Genomic DNA, 19,232 nt, shown 5'->3' on the forward strand with positions numbered 1-19,232 from the left:
TTGTAGCAATTTAACCAAAATGTTAAGAAATGGAAAAATATTGGAAGCTAATGAATCCTTAATAATTAAACACATTTCTTTTCTAGGCCATTATTTCTCCCTACTTTTACAATGTATATACCATGTTTTAAATTGTATTTAATCATAACTACTATATGAGAAACCTGACAAAAGAATACAAATTCGTTTAGGAATGAAACAATTTTAATGATCTGTTTGGCCATTTACATTTATAACTCACTGGATCATTGAATGTCCTTTAAATGGATTTTGTATTAGTCCTCTTTCCTCTATTTCTCTATTTCCAACTCTCCCATTAATCTATACACTTTACTCCTATTCAGGTTTCCCTCCATGAGCACAGAATGGTGATGATGATTGGTAGATTTGTGAAGTGAAATGTCTTTCTGATCTGCAGAGGGAAGATTCACTGGCTTGCTGCTGCAGCCTCTCTTTAAATTGAACAGCAGGTTCACCTTTTCTACAGCATTCTAGAAGGACCATAGTAAGAGCAGCTCCACAGATGATTGTCTGAGGTGACCCCAGAAGTCCTGTGGCATCTGCAATGTGCTGAACATTTTCTATTCTTTTAAAACGTCTTTTTATGGACTTTACCAAAGCCACAAATATAAGCAAAGCCCCTTCTAGCAGAGTTTGTCAGTCACACACTTTGCCACATTTTCTGAAAGAGGAAGCAAATGATAACTTGCAACTGTTGTCCAGGCCCTGTAAACAAAACATCAAATTCTGCGTGCAGCCTTGGCAAGAAAAGAAACTACAGCACTTTGTCAAGACTTTTTTTCTTTTAAGTTTTGGGCTTCCACTTAGTATCTGGAATTGATTGTCCTTTTTTTAAGTTTACAAATAAATTGGAAACAGTAAATGTAAAGATTAAAATACTATTTAAAAATGAATATAATCAAGATTGTATGGTAAAATAGGGTCCAGCTTCAGAGTAGAGCCAATCAGCTCTGTGTTCCAACTGTAATCTAGGGGATTCTAAGTACCTATTTTTTCCTTCTTTGTTTCTAGGGATTTTTGAATAAAGATCTGATCCCTCTCAGGACCAGGAAAATTAAGAGAAAAAAGTCAAAGCGTGCATTTTAAGGGCTATAAAAGATGCACAGCTGCATTAATTTCAGTTAAGACTGGAGCCAGGTTGAATAGTGTTTTCCATAGGAAAAAGAACAAAATAGCTGGGGAGAGATATTATTCAAGTATACAAAAAAAAAAAAAAAACAACCCAGAGGAAACTTAAAAACATAAGAATGGCAAAGCATATGAGCACGACAGATTTAGCAACTGAGCATATATAATTGATCTCATATCGCTTCAAATTTTGAGAAGAAAAATGTCCGATCAATTTCTTGCATGAGGAAAACAGCTTTGCCCCTTCCCTTCCAGACCCCGCTCCTCGGCAGCTGAAGGTGTGCGGTCAATTCCTCTGTCCCCAGCTCCCCGCGGCCTCCCCGAGCCCCAGGACCTCCCGCAGCTCACGGCACAGGACCCCGCCACCCCAAAGGAGCGGGAGCAGACAGGATCTCACAGGTGGGGTGGGGCTGGGGGGGGGGGCGGGAGCCCAGGGCCGCGCCGGATCGGGACCGGGCAGGCGCTCTGTCCCCGCTCCCGCCCAGGATGGAGCGTGCTTCGGCGACCCCGCACCTCTCCCCGAACGCTTCGCGCCCGCCTCCGGGACCTGGGCGAGCCGCGGCGGGCGAGCAGAGGGCGGCGGGAGGCCGGGCGCGCGGGGGGTGGGGCCAAGCGGGCAAGGCCCGGCCCTCGCAGCGCCTCCGAGCGAGGCGGCCGCGGCGGAGGGATACGGAGCGCCGTATATATTGCACGGAGCGCAGGCTCGCACTTCGGCGTTGGCGCTGGGAGTCTCGTGGACGCGGCGCCGTTACTCGCATTCGGTCGGCGGCACAGGCGGCGGTGGCAGCGGCACATCGCTCAGCGCACACCGCGCCGTAGCAGCAGAACAGCAGCAGCAGCGGAGGCACCCTGCCGTCACAGCCCCTGCGCTGGTGCAGCCACCCTCGATCCCTCTGCTCTGCCACCCTTCGCTCGCACCATGGTAGGTCAGGAGTGGAAAACGCCGGCGTAGCAGCTCCCTGCCCATGATTTCTTCACACATTTTTAGTTCAGTCCGGTTTTTCCTTTTTGTGCTTTTTTTTCGGCGGGGGGGGGGGTTCCTGTTTTCCGGGTATTACGTAGCAGTTGCAGTTAAGGATGCATTCCGGATTTGCATCTCGGTTTTCTCGGCCAGGGATTCTCATTTAAATATTGGTCCCCTTGGAGCTGGACTTGGCTGGCCGGGGACGGGCTCCGGCTGCAGCTGCACTGGGGCTTCCGCATCCACCCCCTCCCCCAACCCCGCACCACTGCATCCAGCGCGCCGCACCCGGGCTGCCCGCAGCGCTGCGCTTGGGCCGGGGCCCCGGGGGGCGGGGGAGTCGGGCGGGGCAGGGCACTAGCTCCCTCCAATCCCCCCCGCCTCTCCCCAGGCTGGAAGGCGTCGGGTCTGGCGTGCCGGGGAGAATGAATGGGTTACAGCGAGCCGGTGGCGCACATCGCTCCGGCCCCGGCGTGGGGGTCGCCATCAGCTTCTCCCCCGCCCTCTCTCAGCTGCTCTCCCCTCCTCCCTCTCGGGGGGCGCGGCGCGGGCGTGGGCTGGGAAGGAAGGAGCCGGGGAAGGGTGGAGTGGGGGCAGGAAGGCGAGGGGTGGGGGGCGGAGAGGGCGGAAGCGGCGGGCTGGCCGCTCTGCGCCGGGGTGGGGCAATGCGGTGTGGCCGGGGCGCTTGTCTCCCCATGTTGCACCTCCGCAGCCCCCTACTCAGTGCGGCAGTAAAGGCGTGCTTGAGCCTTGATAAGCCCCGAGGCCCCTTCCCGCGGGAGGCACTGGGCTGGCGCTAATTGGGGCGGGGGGGGCGGGGGAGGAGGGAGCTGGCGCGCGGCTCGGTTTCCATTAGAGACGCAAAGTTTCTGCTCCGGGAGGAGGCGGCGGCGCGGCGGGCTCGCCGCCTGGGGGAGCTGACGCGGGTGGGAGGCGCGGGGCGGGCTGGGCCCCAACCCGCTGCTCGGCCCCGGAGTGGGGGTAGGAGTAGGAGGTAGCCTTGGCTTGGGAGGGGCGGCGTCCCCATCCCGGCACTGGGGTCGCCTCGCCCCTGGCATCTCGCCTGCCCTCGCGGCACGCACCCCTGCCAGACCTCGCGCTTGGCGTTTCCCTACTCCGCGCCACTTCCCAGTCCGCAGGGAGATGCCCTCCACGTTTCCGCTTTCTCTGCAGCTTCTAGATTGCCAGATGAGCCTGTGCGCCTCACTGGGTGTGTTTTCCACAGCCCCCTTCCTCTCTCGGCGGGCAGGGCTGACATCACCCACAGCGTTTTATGGTTTGGCGGGGTGGGGAGATGGCTCCATCAGGTTCAGAGTATCTTTACCCCCAAGGCCAACGCGATTGGGAGATGTTTCTTTGTCGAGGAAGGCTGATGCTCTTGATAAACCCCTCTAATATGACAGTTTTGTAGCGAGGTGGGACTGTTCTCCCCGGTAAGGTGACTGCTTCTCTTGCGAGATGTGGCAGCGCTTTCTGTTGTGCAAGACAGACGTAGCCCTGGCGTTACATAAATCATTGTGTCTCCTTCATTTGATACAAAGAAAACCAACTTGCACTCACTGGGGTAAAAATAAAAAGGAAGGAAGACCCAGCTATAATTTGAAGAAAAAGAAAGTTTTTCAATATAATGGAGCACCGTTGCTGTATGTGAAAGTTTCCATTTAAGAGTTAGAATAAACTTAACACCTTCTGCTTCCTGTTAGGACTGATTTTTGTTACTGGCTTCATTAGGCGTTCTCCATTAAAATAAAAATACATATTAGTTCTCCTTGGGATCTCTATTAATTCCCCTGGCTGGAGGCACAGGTTCAGTATTGCAGAAACCAAATAATGCAAGTGAGAATTACCTTCGTGGCCGTTATCACTTTCAGTAAAGCATGTTGATTATGAGCATTTCTTATGTCATCTTTAAGGTGGGTAGAGTACATTATCCTCCAGGAAAGTTTCTCCTCTCCAGAAAAGGGTATAGGCTCATAATTATTGTGCCGTTTTCTGTGTACTTAGTTTTTTCAGTTTTGTTAACAGCTCAGTTGTAGGAGGGTCCGTTTTTTCCCCCTGGCTTCTGAATCTGGATAATTTGACCAAGGCATAAGCCATTGTAAATGGTAGGCTTTTAACAAATGACTGCTTAATTTAAATGATTGAAAGCATTTATTACATGGAAATGAAGTCGGTGGGGTAACACATTGCAGTATATTTTTCCCACTTAATTGTATCATAAAATGGATAGAAAAGCCTGTTAATCCAACCCAATGCTATTATGTAATGCCGGTTGGAGATTTGGAGCGCCCGCAGCAATGCGCAAGGTGCGCTAAAAGCCTGCCCCTGGACGAGATCCTAGCTGCGGTGACAGCAGCGTCAGGCTGGGTCCCTTCTTGGATGGAAGCAGGGACTGCGGACTCCCTGGCGCAGTAGGTGGCGCTCTTCTTTCTCAGAGCCTGCTGCTGCAGCCGATGCTGTGGGACCCTTTGCCACTAGAGGTGCCATTTTTCAAATTACGAACTGACCCTTCCTAGTTAGACCTCTTAGCACTCAGCCGAAGGCCCAGAAAAGAATACCTGAAGTGAGATGTTGTCACTTCCTTGTCATCCTTTGTTTTTAAAATGTCATAAAGAGTTCCCTTTATTCTAATTGTTTTCATTAAATGACACTGCAAGAGTTTTCAAACAGTTGATATATATGTGTGTGTATATATATATATATATATATATATATATATATATATATGTTTTAAATTGATTTTGGAAAGGTCACTATTGAAAGTTTAATTGGAAAAGCAATGTTGATCTCAGAGTGTTGTAGGTTGAATTATAACCTTTTCTTTTCTCCATGTAGGCTGATCAGCTGACCGAAGAACAGATTGCGGGTAAGTTGATGACTTCACGAAGTCCCCAGTAGGCCAGAACTAGGCATGACTCAGTTTTGATCACTTCTTTGTCCCCTTGCCTCTATAATCTGAACAATTTTCTAAGACTCTATATAAATGAAGGTAAGCAGAAATATTTAGGTCAGATGTTACACCTTGCCGGTATTTTGGAGATAACGTAAGAAGACCCATTTGTTACACTCCGTAGTAGCCAGCTGTTTCAGTGTGAGGTTTTGCATATAATGAGATTGCACTTAGTCTGCCACTCAAAAATTTTGTTTAGAATTTTTATGCCACAGGTCTTTCAGTAATCCATCATGAAAGCTTGGACTTGCTATTCTAAAATCAGTGGGAATGGGTGAAAATGAGTGTTAGGACGATTACAATTGGTAAGGGAGTTGTGTTAGATTTTAGCTTTTAGTATTCCCTGGAGGACTTTTTTGAGATGGTTTCTCCTTAGGAAACCAGGAATGCCTTTGGAAAATTCTGAATGCCATGCAGAGAGAACACTGGTTACCTGGGAATGGACATTTGTAATAACCTCTTCATGTTGCTGTGGAACAAGGCATTCTTAATGGCTGTAGAAATGTAGCAGGAAGGGGCCTTAAGGGAATACATGAACCAATCTTCACTTGTCAGATTGGATTTAGGTCTAATTTAAATGTGTTCAAGCTTAGTCTTCCTTAAAAAAGGGAGAATATTGTAGTTTTACGGAGCCGGTTACCAGAAGCAATGTTTGCTTTATGGACTGCTGTATAAAGGCCAGTCCAACAGGACTATTGTGGTTTTTATTTCAGTAGATAAAGATCAGGCAGTTTCTGATAACCTGTACACCTTGGACAGCTTGCTTTGGCAAGCCCCAGGGAAGTGTGGATTGTGGCTGGATTGGGTAAAGACATTCATTCTAAAAGGTAAACTTTTCTTTTTAGAATTCAAGGAAGCTTTCTCCCTATTTGACAAAGATGGTGATGGCACCATTACAACAAAGGAACTTGGAACTGTCATGAGGTCACTGGGTCAGAACCCAACAGAAGCTGAATTGCAGGATATGATCAATGAGGTGGATGCTGACGGTAAGGGCTTTAGAACTATGAATGAGCGCCAGTATTGTGTAATTCAAGTTCAGACATGTCACAAGATTGTCTTTCGGGTCCCCAGAGCAAAGCAGATGTGCAAAGAGCCTTTCTGTCATTGACAGAATTACGGCCATTGACAATTAAAATAGAAGATTATGGGCCTGCCTCCCCCCCCCCCCCCCCCCACTGTCTTTAACATTTCCTGGATCGGATCACGGTGTGGTTCTTCTCTACCTCCTGTGACCTACAGCTCAATCATTTGTCAGTTGGCCCGTGAGTCCACACTGAGTTCTACGGGGAAGTTCAAAATAGCCGTGGACCTTTTTGAAAAGCTTATTGTCTCCTAAGAGGAGAAGAGAAACCACAAGTGAAGTGGGTGAAGAGCACTCTTAGCTGTGAACGTAGAATTGGATACATTGCGAGCTGTACATGTGTGTATTGAAGAGAATTTTGAAGATCACGTGAGGCTTAGAGGTGTGGGGTACATGATAACTGCAGGGAATAGATGTAAAGAACCTAACAGAAGGAGAAGGTGTATAAGGCATGGAGCAAGAAAGAGGAAGCGGTGACCCCTGTAGCAGTGGGTCACCAATCGGTCATCTTTTCCTCTGGACTCGAGTAGACAGCAGACCTATTATTGCTCACTTCCATCAGTAAACAGTTTTTGAGTACCCCTCCCTCGCTGAAACGTATTTTTGGAAACCCTGTATATGCACTAGTAAATTTATTGCATAACGTAGAACAGAGCGGGTTTTTAAAAGGTGAGCAAAGAATAAACAATTTGGATCTAGACTACTTTCTAGATTGACTTGATTGTAGTCCTTACTACAAGCTATTACGGTATCAAAAGGGAGTAAAGTTGAGTTATACTTGTCTGGTCACATACATTTGTTGGTGCAAAAGTAATTGTGGTTTGTATCGTTGTTTTTAACCTTTTAAACCACAGTTACTTTTGCACTAACCTAATAGATTCAGGGGTTTTTGTTAATCTCTTTCACAATGGTTTCAGTCCATTCAAACTACTTCTAAAGGCTTTTCATACTGAATAATTGTTTTGGAACAAAAGGTGGTTCATAGTTCTCCCTCATTTGCTAAGATGATCAGCCATCTGGGAACATGGGGTGACTTCCTCCTGTTTTGTGTGAATCCTGGGAGACATGGCGTAGGAACTGGCAAAATGTATGAGGCCCTCAGATTGTATGGAATTAGCGGGGAGAGGTTGTCCCAGGCTACAGAATCTAGTGTTTGCAGAGAATAAGTATGCCTGAGGACATCTCTGCGTGGCTGTGAGCTAGCACTCCACATAATGAATTTTGACTTGCATGAATATCAATAATGCTGTCAAGTTTTGGAGGCCAGAAGGACTTGAAAGGATTTCTGAATTACTAATTTGATTTAAAGGTACTGGTGAAAACGAGTAATTTAGCCTAAGGCTTTTTTCTTCTAATTTAACTGTATTTCCATTTAATTTAAATCACATTATTCAGCGGTGGCTTGTCTTTGGGGTGTTCATCTATCTCTTAGTTTTAGAGGAGGAGTTGTTTGGAATGCTGGCCATAGAACAGATTCTTCTGACAGTTTCATAAATGTTAATAGTCTGAGCTGAGCTCTGAAAACACTTTTGAGCTTTGCCCTTAATGGGAAATAAAGATACCGAGTTGAGGATAAAATGATTAGGTAACTTATGATAACATGGCTGAGCAATGGCCCCTGAAGAAGACTTTCTAAGACTAGGGTCAATTTTTCCCATCGTGATCATTTTCGTCCCTAAAAATATTTTGTACTGGGGGGGGGGTCGGGGAGGGGGACAAATCTAGGCCTTGACTAGCATCACTGGCCAAGGCAGAGGTAGACTGGAGTGATCGCCCTAACTTGGAGTGGGGCTTGGTGAGATAATCTCTAATGCTTCCCTTGGGAGTGGAAAGATTCAGCCTGCAGTATCCTGTGCTTTTTTTTCCCTTGAACTGTATAACCCCCTTCAGTGGTCAGGAATCGGTGTGTGCAGTTTTCCTTTGCATCGTTAAATGCTATCCAGGGCACTGATTATTAGTTTGAGTTCTGTGAACCATATGAAATCGCCCTGTGAAGTATTTCAATAGTTTAGACCTATAAACGGTTGAGCCTAATAAAATGATTTGCCAGTTTGTCCTAGAAGTGCTTACCACTCTGTAAAGCGCTTCTAAGATTTATCACTGCAGAGGGGCTTTCCTGGAGCACTTCCTTTACATGAGCTTTGTGTTTTTTTAATTTGAGGCAATGGCACCATTGACTTCCCAGAGTTTTTGACTATGATGGCTAGAAAAATGAAAGACACAGACAGTGAAGAAGAAATCCGCGAGGCATTCCGAGTCTTTGACAAGGTAATCGCGCCTCTGCTTTGCAGAGGGTACGTTAGTGTGGCTGTTTTGCCATCGTTTCTGAAAGCTTCAACAATCTGTTCTAGTTAGAGCGCTTATCTAACTGCCTGATCCTCCGAAATCTCACTTTCCAATACTCTGACTTGTCACAGTAAACTTGCTGAGTGAGGGTCAGCGTAATAAATAACAGAAAATTTGAACCAGGTTTCTTGATTGTTAAGTTCAGTTTGTTAGCGTTTTTTGGAAAGCCTGTGTGTTTTCGGAGTTCGCTGACTGCATGTGTGTAGTGGGGAGAGGTGGGAACTGGAGAGCAGAGGTGGCAGTAGCGAGTGGGTATAACGAAGTCCGAGACCTACATGCCCACACCAAGCCCCTACCAGGCACTGTCAGTAACAATTGCTGAATGTTCACAGGATGGCAATGGTTACATCAGTGCGGCGGAACTACGTCACGTCATGACAAACTTAGGAGAAAAACTAACAGATGAAGAAGTAGATGAGATGATCAGAGAAGCAGATATCGATGGAGATGGACAAGTCAACTATGAAGGTAAAACACTGCTTCTTAAGCTCAGTTTTTAAGTCTTCCTTGTAGGATCTAGAAACAAGTTAACTGCTCCACCAGACATTCACTGATTGATTTTTTTATGCATAGTAGAGAGGTGTTGTGTTCATTAAAGCTGCTTTTGAATGTAACTGAGTTATGGTCATTTATCTTTTCAGAATTCGTACAGATGATGACTGCAAAATGAAGACCTACTTTCAACTCCTTTTCCCCCCTCTAGAAGAATCAAATTGAATCTTTTACTTACCTCTTGCAAAAAAAAAAAAAATCATTTACTCATTCTGTTTCTATATAGCAAAACTGAATGTCAAAAGTACCTTCTGTCCACACACACAAACAAATCTGCATGTATTGGTTGGTGGTCCTGTCCCCTAAAGATCAAGCTACACATCCGTTTTACAGAATCAATACTTGTACTACCTTAATGATAGGGAAGACTTAGTGGGCTCCTTGCAGTTCCATTTGCTAACGATTAATACACTGTTTGGGCTGGCCAGTTTTTCATGCATGCAGCTTGACAATTGAGCACAGTCAGGCATTTGTATTAAAAACGAAAAATGAAAAAAACAACTTCAAAACCTATTCAAATGGGTTCTAGGTTCAGTCTGTTAGTACAAATGGTCATCACTGGTTTCGTGAAAGCAAACATTTTAGAATTGGTTTACCTCAGGATGTGTGTAGAAACATGGGTGAAGGATAAACTGTCTAGACGCAGCCCCACTAACAGGATGGGCCTCTTGTCCTTCTGTGGGCCCCGACCCGTGGTGACGGTGACACACCCTGGTGGCATGGCCACGTATGTGGGTTTAGCGTTGTCTGCATTGTACTAGAGCGCAATGGGTGTCAGGCTGTCACCGGTCACACAAATTTTTAAAGACCCTTTCCCCAAGGGAGCATCTTTGGACTCTCTGTTTTTAAAACCTTCTGAACCATGACTTGGAGCCAGCAGAGGTAGGCTGTGGCTGTGGACATCAGCACAACCATCAACATTGCTGTTCAAGAAATTACAATTTACGTCCATTCCAAGTTGTAAATGCTAGTCTTTTTATTTTATTTTTTTCCAATAAAAAGACCATTAACTTAAAGTGGTGTTAAATGCTTTGTAAAGCTGAGATCTAAATGGGGACGAGGCACTTTGAAAGGCTCCCAGCCCAGCTTTGGGTTTCTCTTCCTCTCTCCCTCCCTCTCTTCCCCCCCCCCACCATATCCAAGCACCAACCTCTGAGCCTGAGACCTCGCCTGAAACCAGGCAGATACCGACCGCTTCGTCATGTTTGTGGACATGCAGGTCTGTTGTATTTTCACTGGGGGGAGGGGGAGAGTGAATCATGGTAACTTAATGATTATTCAGGCAGTAGGGCTCTTAACGAAAAAAAAACACTTTCTCTCAAGCATGTATTTAGGGGTTCTCAATTGTGCTGCTGATTACCTGTTTTATGTAACTACTTGAGACCATCTGTGCAGGAGACATGATTTAGTGTGTCTGTAATTCAACCTTCGCTGTGTGTGCTAGAAGCAGTAGTCACTTTTCTAAGCCAGTCTCTTCATGCCTAAAGGACACTACCAGTCACCTTGTTGATTTGCGATTTTTAATTTAGGATTGTACTTAACCTTAGCCTCCTTTTTACTTTTTTTTTGTTTTTTAAGTTGACTTGACTTTGCTTTTTTCCCCTCAAGTAGAAATAATCGTAGCCCTCAGCTTGAAAGTCAAACTGTAGCCCTGAGGGAATTTTGTATCTAATTATAAACCTGTAGTCAAAACTAAGAGATGCTGGTATTGGCCTTTGCAGCGGGATTGGTCCACTTAAAAAGCCCCCTTAAAGGCATATTGCGTTTAGTGCAGAACTCTTGGAAGTGAAGGATGGATGTGTATTTTTCAGGGTGTTCACTGCTTGTATCTTATTAACAAGGAGATTTGGGTGTTGAGTGTTTGTGTGGGAGGTTTTAATTTGCCAGGGAACAGTGGCAGGCTGCTAGCGAGGCAGTGAGAAGCTCTTGGCAGCCAAGTGGGTGCATTAAGGGCTGATTTACAGAGACCCTTGGCTTCTCCATCTCCTGCTCCCTGTCCTTCTGGCATTTTGCAGCTTGTTAGATTTCCTGCCAGAGGGGTGGGTCAGAGCAGTGGAGAGGAGCTCACCCATCTGCCTCTGCGGCTTGTGCTCAGACTCAGTGGTTGGTAGAAGAGAGATTAAAGTCCGGAGTTAGGGTTGGCTTTTGTAATTCCTTGAATCTGGAAGGAAGACCTAAGAATACCTTGGGGGTCCTGGTGAGATAGGAGGACCGAGGGCTCTTGGTTTGAACAAGTTACCGACCTGGGTGTCTCTCTTGCAGGGAGGTCCATCCCATGGCCTGACTGCTGACCCAGTCTCAGGCCTATGGTAGATGACCTCTTCGTAGCTCAAAGACAGTTGGGGGTGACTTGACTTGTTCTTGAAAACTTTGCCTTCTATCTTATCCTTTCAACGAAGTCTTTTTCTAGAAGCTGGGTGGACTCCATTTTAGGGGTCCCAGTCTTGTCTAAAAGACTTAATCTTTAAAACCAGATTCTTAATGTGGCCAGGAACCTGTATGGGAACCAGAAATCTTTCCCCCAGGGAATGCTGAGTTCCAGTTGGGCACCGAGGTGCAGCCGAGTCCACTGTCGTCTTTGTCCTCTGGCATTTGAAGGGACGACCAGCCCAGGGGTTGGGTTCGCAATGTACGCATGAGTTGGTGAGCAAGTAGCTGGATGTTGTGGCAGTACTCTTTAAGTGGTTAGCACCTTCTGTAAACTCTTGCCCCTACTTCTAACTGCTCTATAAATATACATATATATTTATATATATATATATACATATATATATAAAGTGACTAGTTTAACTGGCATCCTGCTTGAGCCTGAGACTTGCCATAAAAAAACTGCTGAGTACTTGGCAAACACTTTCATAGTTTTGTTCTCCATCTGTTTGGGATAGGTGTTGAGCAAGGTGAATGCATCTTGATATTTCAGATGGGCTTTTAATGCACTGTTGCCAAGGAAGGCTTTTTCTGATTTTTTTGACAAGTGAATTTTTGCACACTTTAATTAGTGTCTTTTGGCAACTTAAAACACATTGAAAATTAGCTACTGTACATATTTTTATATTCTCTTTATAAATGCATGTCTGACTGTACTTATAACCATATTGTAATGAGTGGCTGTCCAGTCTGCCTAGTGCTGCTGTGGCCCGTCAGAGTAGCAGCATATTATTAGCCCCTCAGCACCGGGAATTTCTTCCTAAACAAAGAATGTAAATTTGGTCAATCTGCTCTTCGTTCCTTCAATTACTTTAAACATTTTTGAATTAATTACTGTATATCCTAAATAATCCTTTTGTTGTATATCCTAAACTGATCCTTTTGGCAGTGACTAGATTCCACGAATGTGTCTTAATCTCTCTCTTCAGCTGGCAGTTACTATTTTTTTTTTTTTTTTTTGATCCCTTGAAGTTGTCCTGTAGAAGACAGAAATTCTTTGCTGTCTGTATCCCTTGGAGTAAGAAGGTAGTGAGTGGCATGGGTGGAGTGTGTGTTCTTTCTCCAGATCTATTATGATGTTCATTAAACAACGTCTGTAGCAAAGATGGTGGTAGTTCTTTTGTAACCGAAGTTACCCTTCACCGTGGCGATTTGCAAAGGAGATGTACTTGAACGTTTCTGTAAATCTTGAGATAAACTGTTTGGAGATTTAACCACCTCTCTGATGGGGGACCAACTCTATGGAAATTGTAAATAAGTTTTATTTATAAACCTGGCACTGTATTCAATAAACATTTCTTGCAGCCTTTCATCTCTAACTGCGAACTGTGTAGGTTTTTAGACTGCATAGCTTTCAATCCCTTCTGCTCAGTGAACAAGATATACCTGCCCTCGGATGTAATTCCACCTAGGCCCTAGTTTGTTTGGTAGGCGAGTGTGAGGGGCCAGAAACACCATAAGACACACCCCATTGCAGCCTTACTCTAGTTTTAGAGTAGTTCGGGTGGTAATCTGACATTTTAACACAATCTCTTGCCAGGCTTGCTTAATTCAGTAAAGGTACACCATAAAAAAGACTGATTTCTCTTTAACCTCAATCCAAATCTCGTTAGGAATTGTGGAAAGAAACACTTTTTAAAACAAGATGGGAATTTTAAATTACCTAAGCACATATCTCTGCCATGTCAAGAGCAGGGCAGGTGAGAAAAATGGAGTGGGTTGCAACTTCCATTCAGAACCTTGGAGTTGAAACTTGCCCCTTCATCAGCCCTGTCCCAGACTTGGGTTCCCAGACAAGCTGCTCCAGCCGGAAAGGCCACCTCCTGGCTGCCTGTTTCCAGAAGGATCTTTTCCCCACTGCACAGAAGCAGAGAGAGGACTGAAGAGGGGAACATTCACAAGATCAGCCCCCCGCTTTGGCCATATCTCCAGAGAGCATTTAAGTAGCCCCTTCTGTATACAGGAACTAGGACAACAAGGATGGGCACCACCAAGGGGACAGAGCCCTCTGCTCTGACTTCAGACCTCACTCCTACTTTTGGTTGTCCCCTCTGTAGGTGTGGGCAGGTTCTTTACCTTCTCCGAGCCTCAGTTTCCTCCTTGGTAAAATAAGATTAGCCTAGGTACCTTCCACCTGTGGCTTTCTAGGATTCTCACCACCTCAAGCTTGGCATCACGTGGTGTTTAAATTGAAACTGCAGCCTGAAGGGTGGGAGGCAAAATAGTGTAGGAGTGCTGTATGCTTTGAGGTGACAAATGGAATTTTTAAAACGTCTGAGCAGCTCCACGTTGGGGGGTGGTGTGGAGTGTAAGCTTGCTATTAAGACTGTGATGTAATACTGGAGAGTGGGTCAGAGAAACTGGTCATCAAGGGACTTCCATCCTCCTCCCAGGACGGAAGTAGGAACCTACCACTCAGCCTGCAAGAGATTCAGTCCAAGTGACAGTGTCATCTGGTTTTTCAGCAGCTTTGGCTCAGGAAGAAAACAAATTTCCGATTTGAACTGAACTTCCCCGGGCACTGAGGGCCTTAGTACCCAGTGACTCAGGACGCCTTAGAAGGAAATAAAACAAGTTTTTTTAAATAGCTTGGTGCATCTCCTCTCCCACTGCCCCCAACCCTCTGCCAGAGAGTGGGAGGAGTTAGCTCATGCTCAGCTTCCCATGGGGAAGCTGACTAGGCCGCCAGAGCTGGCTGTCTTTCCCATCTCATGGCTGACAATCCCTGAACTTGGGTTAAAAAACTGGCAATTCTCAGGAATTCTTTATGTTCTGCCTGCATGTCAGCAACCTTTGGGGTGAGGATTTACATATTCAGATAGTACTTCAAACATTTAATATTTTTCATTTTTATAAAGATGAAAGGGACGATCCCATTCCTCTAGTTAGGTAATTTCTTAAATATTTTGTTAACAACAATCTTTTTATCCTGGCTGCTTATAAACCATTTTTCCTCTTCTGAGTCTTCGTATACCCTTCAAACTGATCATTTTTAGTTAACTGTGCTTTATAATAAAACATGGATTTTTTTCCCCCCCACATAGATTGGTACTAGAGTCAAGATTTGAAATAATGGATTATTAAAATAATAGTAAATGAAAAAGTAATTGTAAAATGATCTTAGTTAAAAGGACTGGGTTATATATTATAGGACTGGGTTTTATATATATAAAACCCAGGCAGCCTGGTCATAGTTGTACAAAAGTGTTTTTCCTGATTCTAAAAGAAATACTGTTGTATAAAATTTGTGATATCAAATGACCCCACTACCCTAAAAATACAGTTAACACTTTGAATTTCCTTCCAGAATTTTTTCTCACCATATGGATACAGAGATATAGTTGACAAAATTGGGATCTGTATGTATATTTTTTAAAAATTAAGAATAACATTATTATATACAATTACATACTGTGCATGTATATATATTATAATCTTTTTATTCCTTATACTTTTTTCTTGATACAATTCATGTACCATAAAATTAACCCTTTAAAAAGTATACAATTCAGTGGTGTTTAATATATTCACAATGGTTTTGCACCCATTAACACTAATTTTAGAACGTTTTCATCAACCTGAAAAGAAACTCTGTACTCATTAGTAGTCACTCCCTATTCTCCCCTTCCTGGGCCCCCTGCAACCACTGAATACTTTCTGTGTCTATGGATTTGCCTGTTCTGGATATATATAAGTGGAATCATGTATTCATAATTTTTAAACCTTTTTTTCACTTTTTATATCCAACATTTCTCCACATACTTACATTGGCTATATCAACATGGCATAATTTAGTTAACATTCTCTAATAAAGGCCATTTAGCACATTCCAGTTTGAGCTATTCTAAGTGAGAACGTTCTTAATAGGTTGAAACCTGCTTCCTTTTAGCTTCCACCCATTGATTCTCCTCTGACTGTGACCCTTCTGCCTCCCTCTTAAAAGGAACCTTGTGATGACATTGGGCCCACCTGGATAATCCAGGATACTCTTTTTTACCACAAGATCTTTAACTTAATTACACTTGCAAAGTCTTTGCCATGTAATGGACATAGTCACAGTTTCCAGGAACTAGCCACAGCCTGTGATCGGCTTAGCTTGGGTCAGGTGTTCACCTTTGGACCAATCAACCACCACTAGGAAGTTGGGCTACTGGAAGGTCAGGCCAGGTCCCACGGGAACCACGGGGATGCGGGAGTTCTCAGAATGGGAACATTGCACAGAAGGGATGAAAGTTTCCCACTTCAGTGGTATTGCCATCCACTGGACACCCAAACTAGAAACATGGGAGTCATTTACAATTCCTTCCATCCCCCTTGTGCAATATTGGTTATATTATTTTAACCAATACTTACATAGCACTTATTCTGTGCCAAGCATTGGTCTAAACTCTTGACACAGAGTCACTCATATAAGCTTCGCAACAGCCCCATGAAATAGTTCTTATCAGATCCATTTTTCAGAAGGGAATCTATGGCACAGAGAAGCTCCAACACTTGCCCAAGTTCCCACGACCAGAAAGCTGAGAGCTAAGATTTGAACCCAGAAAAACTGGCTGCAGAGATTATACTCTTAAACACCCTGTAAGCCACCTCAATCTTTTTCCTTATTTTGCCAACTGAGCATTTACTAAACACCGTATTTCTTCCCTACCACCTTATTTAATCCTTGAGATAACTGTGATTGAAAGTCCTGACAATTTACCTCTTAAAAAGCCCCCTGGGCCTGACCTGTTTCCTTGATCCTATGACCTTCCACTCTGTCTCTCTTGGTTGACTGCCACCACCTTCTAACTGGTCTAACTGCCTCTGGCTTGTCCCCCTCAAATCTATCCATCACACACTTGCCACACTAATCTGCATAAAATGCACATCTGACTGTGCCACTCCTGCTGAAACCCTGAAGTTGAGGGTTCCTTGCCTATTATCCAGTGGAAAAGTCCAGCCTCATTAACACGATTTTCAAGGGCTTCCATCAGCTGCGATGCTTACCTCTCCAGTTGCCTTCGCTGCCACATTACGTTGTGGCGAAACCAACTTGCTCATGTATTCCCTCACCTACAACCTGCCCCATTCAATGTGAGTTTTTTGAGAGCAAAGACTTTTCTTACTCATGTCGGAATCCCCAAGTCCTGGCATGTACATATGGCTGTACTCCAAAAATGTGTCAGGTATCAACTCCCATGTGGCAGAAGGTCTTGACTAGATTGCCACTGGGCTCTGTCCTGGTCTATGTTTCTATGCTTGGTGTTGATGAAGACATCTCAACATCCTGCATCACGTAATTGGGATATGGAAAGTTCAGGCTGGCAAGATGCGCTCCAAGGAATTTAACAGGCAATTTATGTAACATCTTACGGAGGTTCCAGAATGCATTGCCCATGTACAGCATAGGGAAGACAGTTTTTAGGGCAGCAAACGAAGTAGCAATGTGAGAATTTTAGAGATTCGGTGAGTGACTCAAGGCTAGGAAAGGGTGAGTGTTGAGTCCAGAATTCGAAATCCCATTTGTGAGGCTCTTTCTAGATTCCAGCACGGGCTCCCCTGTGGCCTCTCTTTTACTGGCTTCTGTCTTTTTTGACAAAGAGGAGTCTTATATTTCATGGCCTCCCTCTTGGCTCAGGCTGTTTTTTCTGGCCACAATGCTTGTCCCTCCGCTCTGGGCCTGCTGGCTCCTCCTTAGCCCCTGGGTCTCAAATTTGATGTTTCCTTCTCAAGAGGCCTTCCCTGACCACCCTCTATAAGACGCCCACTCACTAGCCTCCGTCACAGCACCTGTTTGGTTGCTTCACACTGGCATAATTGGCATGACTCCCTTGTTTACTGTCTGTCTCCTGTGCAAGATAAAGCCCACTGGGGCAGGGACCAGGTTGGTCTGGTTCATCAAAATATCCCTCGCCTCCAGCTCCAGGCCTGGATGTTGGAAGTCCTCAATAAATAAGTAATTGTTGAATATCGAATAAATATTTGGTGAAAGATACACCACTGAAGTGGTAGAAGGTTACACAGGACAGAAATGCCAAACAGTCAGCAGAGGTGGGCTGCATCGGGGACACTTCTTAACAATGTGGCCCCTGTGTGACAGGGCTGCTGTCATGGTGGGAGATGGGAGGAGACCTAGGTGACCCAGACTGCCTGGGGCCAAATCCTGGCACCTCAGTTTTCCGGCCCAGTGATTTAGGCAGGTTTTCAGCATCTCTGAGCTACTTTCCCTTCCTGGATCCTTGAGCTGAGCTGGGCTGAATACTTGGTTCACGTGGCCCCAAACTTCAGATTCCTTCCTGTGAAGTAATGGAAGGGGGACACTTTTTATAAAACTGCTGTGGAAAGGTGATGTATGGGCTCTCTGCAAAACCAACCCATGTGAGCCTGTAGGTATAAATCTTCATACAGATATGCACATGCATGCAGGCCAATGCTTAAGATACTGACAACAGGTAGGGTCACCGTTCCCTCCACCGACGGAACACTCTCTGTCCTCCACTGGAGCAGGAGCAGGAGTTAACCCTTCAATGGGAGGCTCATAGGGATGTCCCGGGGTCCAGGCAACAAGAGGGCACTCGGGCTGTTTGGGAGAGTGGCTTTTGACCAGCAGGGAAGAACATTTTAAAATGCCTCAAGACTATTGGGACCATGAAGGTACGTGTCAGGTATCATGCATCAGATGCATGTCAGTGTTGCACACCTGTGAACACTCGCGATCCATAAGCACATAACGCACGCACGCACGCACGCCCTGCTTGACACCAGACTTCCTGACCTCCTGCAGTTAGTTTTCCTCAAATGAGGTCAGAGCTGGCCTGACTCAGGTGGCACACTGCCAACTTGCTGATCTGTCTCTGGGCTCTGGCCTGAGAAGTTTCAGGGGAAAACCCACGCACATCCTGAACTCTCACCTGCTCCGGCAGGCCTGCAGGCCTCCTGGCCCGGGTGTCACAGCAGGTGGCTATGGTTCCACCCTGCTCTCCCTTCCTGCCAAACACATTTGCAGGGAGAAAACCCCGCCCTAGGCAGGGTTTCTCCAGAGTCCTCCTTGGGAAGAGGCCTATGGGTTGGACTGAGGCTGGCTTTCCTGACAGTTGGACCTGGGAAGGCGCTGTGACTGACTGTTCAGGTTCTCTACTTAACAGGTAAAGGGTCTGGTCCCAAACGGAGAAGGAGAACTAACCAAACACATGGAGAGGGTGGTAAGACCAAGGCAGCACTCAGGCCTCCCAATGCCCAACGGGCATCTTCTACCCCAACAAGTCACAGGTGACTGGATACCCCACACAGATTACCTCCTAGGCAGCGTCCCCCAGGCGAAACGGCCTACCTGGTTCAGTGTTCTCCTCAGACTCTGCTCCATGGCCATTCCGGAGGCCTTCTGTCAGCTGCCATAACTAACCTGTCCTGTGGCCAGGTCTCCTATGCTCAGACGTCACATGGGTCCACCTGATTGGCCAGCTGACAAACGTACTGGTGCACTTTAATGAATTCCCTCTCCTGGGTGTGTCGGGGGGCCTTAACCCGTTACATTTCACCCCCCATGCCCACCCCAACACACTCGGCTGAGAGCTTCGTGGAGACCCAGGCACATCCCATGGTCTCTTCTTCACAGAGCCCAGCGCAGGACAGGCTCAGAGCTGGCACTTGGTGAACTTTTGTTGAAGGAGGCTGAAAAGACGGTCTGCTTAGAATGGAGGGGAGCAGGTAGGGGAGCAGCCTGTGGAGGGCGGCCTTAGGGGCCTGAGACTCACGGGGCCCACTCAGCGCTCCTGGAGGGC

At 45.8% G+C, this 19,232-nt stretch overlaps 1 protein-coding gene across 1 annotated transcript; it reads left to right on the top strand.

Annotated features, from left to right (window-relative positions):
• The first annotated feature begins 1,800 nt into the window (after positions 1-1,800).
• Positions 1,801-10,058, top strand: CALM1 (calmodulin 1). Its single transcript, XM_081049167.1, has 6 exons — positions 1,801-2,071; positions 4,946-4,976; positions 5,906-6,049; positions 8,306-8,412; positions 8,823-8,958; positions 9,132-10,058. The coding sequence occupies exons 1-6, from the start codon at positions 2,069-2,071 to the stop codon at positions 9,158-9,160; spliced, it is 450 nt and encodes a 149-aa protein (XP_080905293.1). The 5' UTR covers positions 1,801-2,068; the 3' UTR covers positions 9,161-10,058.
• The last annotated feature ends 9,174 nt before the right edge of the window (positions 10,059-19,232 follow it).

The sequence above is a fragment of the Rhinolophus hipposideros genome (genome assembly GCF_964194185.1).
Source record: "Rhinolophus hipposideros genome assembly, chromosome: 5".
Lineage (NCBI taxonomy): Eukaryota > Metazoa > Chordata > Mammalia > Chiroptera > Rhinolophidae > Rhinolophus > Rhinolophus hipposideros.

Bases quoted from the DNA above. Each gene is read 5' to 3' on its own strand.
- CALM1 (XM_081049167.1), top strand. The intron at 6,050-8,305 runs GTAAGGGCTTTA...TTTTAATTTGAG, and splicing joins CAATGAGGTGGATGCTGACG to GCAATGGCACCATTGACTTC. The intron at 8,959-9,131 runs GTAAAACACTGC...TTATCTTTTCAG, and splicing joins TGGACAAGTCAACTATGAAG to AATTCGTACAGATGATGACT.